Source organism: Drosophila sulfurigaster, unplaced genomic scaffold (assembly GCF_023558435.1).
Source record: "Drosophila sulfurigaster albostrigata strain 15112-1811.04 unplaced genomic scaffold, ASM2355843v2 ctg90_pilon, whole genome shotgun sequence".
NCBI classification, from domain to species: Eukaryota; Metazoa; Arthropoda; class Insecta; order Diptera; family Drosophilidae; genus Drosophila; species Drosophila sulfurigaster.
Genome location: NW_026909739.1, coordinates 1 through 6,915, shown reverse-complemented (window position 1 = coordinate 6,915; position 6,915 = coordinate 1). Strand labels below are relative to the sequence as shown.

At 41.0% G+C, this 6,915-nt stretch overlaps 2 protein-coding genes across 2 annotated transcripts; one reads left to right on the top strand and one right to left on the bottom strand.

Moving 5' to 3' along the window:
* The first annotated feature begins 222 nt into the window (after positions 1-222).
* Positions 223-1,213, top strand: LOC133850009 (branched-chain-amino-acid aminotransferase, cytosolic-like). Its single transcript, XM_062285973.1, has 4 exons — positions 223-370; positions 540-714; positions 776-930; positions 985-1,213. The coding sequence occupies exons 1-4, from the start codon at positions 257-259 to the stop codon at positions 1,171-1,173; spliced, it is 633 nt and encodes a 210-aa protein (XP_062141957.1). The 5' UTR covers positions 223-256; the 3' UTR covers positions 1,174-1,213.
* Positions 1,214-5,190: 3,977 nt separating this feature from the next.
* On the bottom strand, positions 5,191-6,404 carry LOC133850010 (uncharacterized). The gene is made up of 2 exons (XM_062285974.1): positions 5,515-6,404; positions 5,191-5,463 (listed from the first exon to the last, which is right to left on the bottom strand). The coding sequence occupies exons 1-2, from the start codon at positions 6,116-6,118 to the stop codon at positions 5,201-5,203; spliced, it is 867 nt and encodes a 288-aa protein (XP_062141958.1). The 5' UTR covers positions 6,119-6,404; the 3' UTR covers positions 5,191-5,200.
* Between the last annotated feature and the right edge of the window lie 511 nt (positions 6,405-6,915).

The window sequence follows — 6,915 nt, the reverse complement described above, 5'->3', positions numbered from 1 at the left end:
CATGTCCGTTTCTATTGCAGCTAGGCTAGCATTGCCACGGGTTATTTTGCGTTGAGAATTTAGAGGGCTCATCTTCCTTTTAATTTGAATGTAGCGATCCATACCAGTCTGCACAGCCGGCTTAATAAGTTCATTGTTTTTGTTCTGTTTTTCGGGCAGCGCAGCGACAGACGTAGTAATGTTTGCGCTGCTAGCTGATGATGTCGTTAAACGCCTGGTCCTGGAACTTGGCTTTGGCAAACTGTTCACGGATCACATGCTCAAGATCTACTATCACAAGAGCTTGGGCGGATGGCAGAAACCAGAGATTACGCCCCTCGAGAACCTGGTCATGCATCCGGCTGCCAAAGTGCTTCACTATGCCGTCGAGGTGAGTGCGTCAGTGCGTCAGTAGAAGCCACACGTGCCTATCATCAATGATCAATTGGATCATGCTCGTCATCATCATTCGCATCATTATTCGCTTCATCATCATATGATCTGATCTGATTAGTGCTGTTCCTTATCGAGACTGAAACTGTTGTTGCCTGTCGTTGCAGCTGTTTGAGGGCATGAAAGCTTATCGCGGTGTCGATGGCATAATCCGCATCTTCCGCCAAATGGAGGCCGCTGCTCGTGGCCTGCAACAGGTGCTCTGGCTTTATGGCGAGGATCACCAGCTCACCGAAGTGGGCACCATGAACATATTCATGTTCTACGTCAACGATCAAGGAGGTAACATCTTGCTTAACTCGCTACTTTTCAACATTTTTACTCACTTCTGCTTAATTTACAGAACAAGAACTGATTACACCACCGCTGAATGGTCTCATTCTTCCGGGCATCACTCGCGACTCCATTCTGGACATGACTCGCCAGTGGGGCAAATTCAAGGTACGCGAAGCCACCTTCACCATGCCCATGGTCTCCGAGCTGCTCAACCAAGGACGCGTAACGCACTTGATTATCTCACGTGAAACTAATTTCCGTTCACATTTCTTGCAGTTATTGGAGCTGTTCGGCACTGGCACCGCCTGTGTGGTTAGTCCCATCAATCGCATCAACTATTTGGGCCAGGATCTGTATATTCCCACCATGGAGCAGGAGAAGCCGGTGCATGAACTGATTCGCGAAACGTTGACCGACATTCAGTACGGCAAAGTGGATCATCCCTGGTCGGTGGTCATTGACTAAGCATCCAACTTGTGCCGCACTTGTGTTAGTAGGTTATAGTTTTTAGAGAAGAAAGGAATTTTGGAAGTCAGAAGAGAGAGAGTTTCTGGGTTGAAAAATGTGCTCGAATTTTTGTTTGTTGCGTTTAATTGAATGTTTGCACAACATTCGAACTATACGTAAAACACACATATACTAAAAGCTATATATATTTATGTATAGAGCTGCTTACCTAATTAGCTATAAGTTAAGGGCCGGGCTTTGCACCCATGCTATATAGTTACTATATACATTTACCTATCTATATACGATATACGATATACGATATATCATATATCAATCTAATTTCTATTTATTTATATTCGATGTTTATTTTTTTTTATTATCACTTTTTTTACTGTTTCGTTTCGTTTTTGATTTATGAGAAATTTTCTTAATTCAATTCAAATCAGATCAGAGACGTGGATTTCATAAAATTTATGAATAACTTTTGCACGCTTTTACTTCCAATTAGCAAAACGACAAATATTGAAAAAACAACAAAATTTTTTTAAAGAAAACCTAAAAATAATTTAATTGCTAACCAAAGTCTTAAGTTCAGGAACTGCCCAAGCAAGAGCAGATCTAAAAATCAAAAACAACAAAAAAAAATTTAAAACAATAAAAAGAAAAATTACAAAAAAAAAAAACAACGCACACACAAAACAAAAATAATTTAGGAAATGTACCGGAGGCAAATGCATTTATTAATCAGTAAGTTGCCAGAGTCGAGTCCAAGTTAACAAAAATTTGCTAAGATACATTTCTGGAATATTTGTTTTTTCATGTATGTTTGTTGGTGGTAAAAGTAGCCAGAAGAGCTGCAGAGCAAGCTGTGACTAAACTATTGTGTATGTATGTACATAGATGTTAGACAAATTATGAATTATGTATGTATACGATCAATAAATTTAATTATATTATTGAAGTGAATTGAAGAAATAAAAAACAAAAACAAATACAAAACACGTCCAAATATATTTTTGTTGAGTCTGCACTAGACATCTGCATGAGACCACTCACAACATACGTCTCATTGAATACATTCGAATGGAATTGAATGGAATGAGTGGAATGCAAGAAATGAATCGACATTGTATCAGTATGAGTTCGCGTTTTGCTTCATAGCTTGCGACGTTGAACGAAATGAAAGAGAACGAATGAAGCGAAAAGGGAAATGACAAATTTGGCACTGCGTAGTATATTCGAGTAATTCGAGTTGTTGCGTGCAAATTCGGTCCATTCTTTTTCTGAGGCCTGCAGTTCAAAGACGCATTTATGGACACTCTATTAATACAAGAAGCAAGCGAATCTTTTATGTATTTGTAGTCCACTTTTTAGTTTAATGTTGTTGTTTTAATTTATATGTATTTATAACAAGTTGTTTCTTTGTTTTCTTCGTGCTAAGATATAAACATGCGTTTTATATTAACCAGTGTATTTGTGACCTGTCCATTAGTGTTTTCTGTGTTATATTTTTCAGAGGTAATTCAATTTGTTTGAAATATATACATAGGTTGTGCAAAGATCGGTGGATGTCAAAGAGAAGCTTAAAAGTGGGATGTACACCTTAATTGAAAAGAGAGGCAGAAGCGAAGTTTGGCAATTTTTCTAAAAAATAAAACCAAAATGGAGAAGAATTTGTCGATCTTGTAGCTTGTAAGACGTGCTATACTGTTTTGAAGTTTGCAGGAACCACTTCTAACCTGGTCAAACACAAATGTTATGTCGTTAATGCCAGTAAATTCCGTGACGCTGCTCTAATAGATGTAAACAAAGCAACGAAAGACGAGGGCATATCTGTTGTAACAGAATGGGTATTTAAGAACTGCCGCCCACTTAAAATTATTGACGACTCTGGCATTAAAAAGTTTGCATCGTTTTTAATTAATGTTGGAGCAACATATGGTGCAAATGTCGACGTTGATAAGCTGTTACCACATCCATCAACCGTTTCCCGAAACATATCAACAATATATTCCTCCCACTTTGGCCCAATAAAAACGAAATTGAAAAATACAAAGCCTTTGGGTATGCTATAACCAGTGACATATGGACCGACAACTATTTAAAAACTTCATATTTGTCGTGCACTGTCCATTACATAAGGGAGGGAGTTTTGGTCGATCGCCTTATGGCCATGAAGTCAATGAAGGGCTCGCCCAGCACAGGTATATTAACCCAAACTTTATGTGTACAAGTAAAATTAAAATTTATTCTTTGTCAAGGTGTCAATATACGGACAAAAATAGAAGCAATCTTGAAGGATCTTGGATGTGACCTCGAACTTGACAAACCCGTGGTTGTAACTGATCGTGGGTCGAACATGATAAAAGCCTTTTCGGACTCGGAGAAAATTAATTGCATCAATCACTTGCAATCACTTGCTTAACAACGCTGTGGAAAAAGCTATTAATGCTATTCCTGAGATGGAAAATATTGTCTCAAGTTGCAGTAAGCTGGTGAAATATTTTAAAAAGTCTGGAAATAATTCATCGTGTCTTTGAAGAGCTTTTGTCCAACTCGGTGGAATACCGTCTACTACTTGCTAAAGTCAATTGAAGTCGATTGGGTAGAGGTAACAGATATTTTAAAAGAAAAAAATCAGGTCTGCAGAGGTGAGGGTATTAACATTAATCATTTAGGTCCAATTGTACGATTGCTGGAAGCTTTTGAGAATGTGTCAAGAAAAACTTGAAGCTTCTAAACGCCCAAGAATTCATCTAATTTTGCCAAATTTAAATAAACTAAAGAAAGCCTGCCAGATTGATTACTATGACATAATAAAAAGCCTTAAATTCGAACTGAATAGCCAAATTTTAACAACTATAACTCCAAATTTGACAAAATACCACAAAATAGCCTTGTTCCTTTTTCCTTTAACAAACAAACTTATTCAATTCACACCGACTGAGAGAGAGATCATAATTAATGATTGCAAAATTATTATGAATCACTTTCTCCAAAACAATTACGAAATTAACAATATAGAACCCCAGTTGGTAAACGATGAATTTGCAGATTACTTAGAGGTCCCCCAATGTGAGACAATACTAGACATGGTGGAACAAGAGATTGCTCGATATTGCAATCTCGATGTTGCATACACAATTGACTTCAATGCTTTAGCTTGGTGGCATATGAACAAGGATTTTTTTCCGCTATTGCACAAGACAAGCTGCAAAATATTTTGCATTCCAGCAAGCAGCGCGGCTTCGGAACGCACATTCTCAAACGCAAGAAATTTAATTACTGAGAAGCGTAGTCAACTCATTCACTTCAGTTTGGCTTTGCTTTCAAATTCACTCAACTCATTTTGAGCATTGTGCATTTGAATGTGATTTTTTTGCCACTCATGCAGACGTCTAGTCTGCACGGAATTAGATGAATCAACAAATGGTAAATTAATGGTAATGATCGCTTAAGTCGTGTGAGTGTTGTGCTTGTCATCGTCATGCAAGCTGCAAGCGGGCAACCCAAATGTCTGACGCTCCGCATGCGACAACTTGCAGGGACGCACCTCTTCGATGATGTCCCTGGCCTGGGCGTGTAGCACACGCATTCGCTCCTCATCGACACGTCCCTCCAGCTCCAGCTCCATGTCCTGCAGCGCCTTCATGATCATGCGCTCCTCCTCAACAGCGGCGGCACGCAGACGCATATTGGATACCATATCGGTGGCAATGGCATCGTAGCTGGCTTTATTGATGGCACGACTGGCAGCCTCTCGATCGGCAGCCTGTTGATACTGTCGCTCCATGAAACTGGTCGCGTCGCGTGTGATTTGGCCGAGTTTGGCATCCTTATCGGCATATAAACGATGCTCCTTGCACTGATTGATCAGATCAATGGCAACTTGTTGCTTCCGTTCGTGACGCTCCTGTACCTCCTGATGGGCACGCTTCTTCTCGTGCCTTTCGCTCGCACACAAGTATGTCGGCAATCATATTGTCATGGGCAACCTGTTGGTTGTGCTTCTCGTTCAGCTGCTGTCCCAGATCGTCGCTAATCAGGCGACGCCGCTCAATGCTATCGGCACGACGCTGCATCTCTTGACGCAAAAGCTGGCAGTCACCGGCCCCATGGCCTCCAGCACAATCACATCCAGTTTGTGGGCTTCTGCGGGTTTCTTGTCGCGTAAATTGCGATTCAACGTCGAGTACTCATCGAGCATGCGCCTCAGTTCGATGCGCTTTACGTGACGCCATTCAAGTTCCTGCCGCAGATCCGCGGCATATGCCAAGACATCTTTCTGACGCTTCTGTCTGCCTCCTCACGTTCCGTAAACTGTTTCTCCTCCCGTTCTGATCTTATTTTGCTATCTGTTGCACCAGCTGTTGACTGTAATCACGTGCCTTTCGCTGCACAGCTTGCTGCTCGGCCAGCTTCCCTTCTGGAGCTTCTCCTGTGCCGCTTGGGCTTCTTTGCGCTCCCGCTCGTTGCCCATTGTCTTGACGTTCTCGTGGCGTCGCTTCACCACACTCAACGTTGTCTTCGCCCGATCGATCTCCGTCTGCAGGTCACGCAATCTCTGCGAATTCACGTTCAGCTGTTGGCGTCGCATCGCCTCGGCGAACTCACGACGATTCTGCACGGCCATCGTTTGGGCAATCATGGCCGATTGATGCTCTCGCTCCTGTATCGGATGATAGTTCCGATTCCGATCATCGGCTATTTGCTGCACCTGATATTTCACCTCCCGATAAAGGCGACTCGTCGAAGGCGACGTCGCCAGCAGCAAAGGTGAGGCATGGAGCGCTTCCATGTCACGTTTTCGCTTTGTTTCCGGCAAGCGCTTCATGCGTCCCAACATATCGTCGAGCGGCTCCTGCGGCACAGTGGCAAACAACGAGACGCGTGGATCATCCCAGGCACCGTATTGATTACGCGCTGGTTCCACTTGTTGACGACGTCCTCGACCAGACATTGTGTGTGTGTAAAGTGTGTTGTCTAGAATTGAGTAAAAACGTTAATCGGGAACTCTCGATTGAATAAAAAGGTTACTCCACAACTCTCAAATGCAATGCAAAAGCGTTTGGAAAATCGTTTTTACGGTTTATGTTTTGTGTGTGTTTTTTTTGTGTTATGTATTAATTCCTTCTCGAATCATCTGAACTAATTTCCAAGTTGCGTGTGTGTTTCACTGAAACTGAACGAAAAGTACCGATAAATTGAGCATCTCTCTTGTTTGCCTCGAATCCATTTGACGCTTGCTGCCAGGGGTAATTAATAGCCAAAATAAATGGAAAAATCAGTTTTCAAAACTGAAACAGTTTCTCTCCTTCGCCTTGAATCCATTTAACATTTGCTGCTTGGGTAAAATTATTCCTAAAATGAAATGAAGTGTAAAAAATCATTTCGAAGGTTTTACAATTTATACTTACAACTCAGCTGTGTCTCAACATGCGTATACGTAATATAGGTACAAAAACGTAATATTTAGGTACAAAAACTTAAACTGTCGCTTCTTTAATCAACTCCAATCCAGAGTAAATTGATAGCTAAACTAAAAGGAGAAAATCAGTTACAAAAACTGAAACAGACTCTCTTATTTATCTCGAATCCTTTTGGCATTTGCTGCTTGGATAAATTTATTCCTAAGATTAAATGAAGTATGAAAATCATTTCGAAGGTTGTACAATTTATATTATACTTACAACTCAGCTGCGTCTCAACATGCGTATACGTAATATTTAGTGCAAACATTTTTTTGATTTTCTGGAT

What these genes read in the sequence shown, in the direction of transcription:
- LOC133850009 (XM_062285973.1), top strand. Translation starts at nt 257, where the DNA reads ATGCTCAAGATCTACTATCACAAGAGCTTGGGCGGATGGCAGAAACCA. An exon ending in TGCTTCACTATGCCGTCGAG is followed by an intron (nt 371 to 539) that starts GTGAGTGCGTCA and finishes CTGTCGTTGCAG; the next exon opens with CTGTTTGAGGGCATGAAAGC. An exon ending in CTACGTCAACGATCAAGGAG is followed by an intron (nt 715 to 775) that starts GTAACATCTTGC and finishes CTTAATTTACAG; the next exon opens with AACAAGAACTGATTACACCA.
- LOC133850010 (XM_062285974.1), bottom strand. Translation starts at nt 6,118, where the DNA reads ATGTCTGGTCGAGGACGTCGTCAACAAGTGGAACCAGCGCGTAATCAA. An exon ending in AGTCAACAGCTGGTGCAACA is followed by an intron (nt 5,464 to 5,514) that starts GATAGCAAAATA and finishes ACGGAACGTGAG; the next exon opens with GAGGCAGACAGAAGCGTCAG.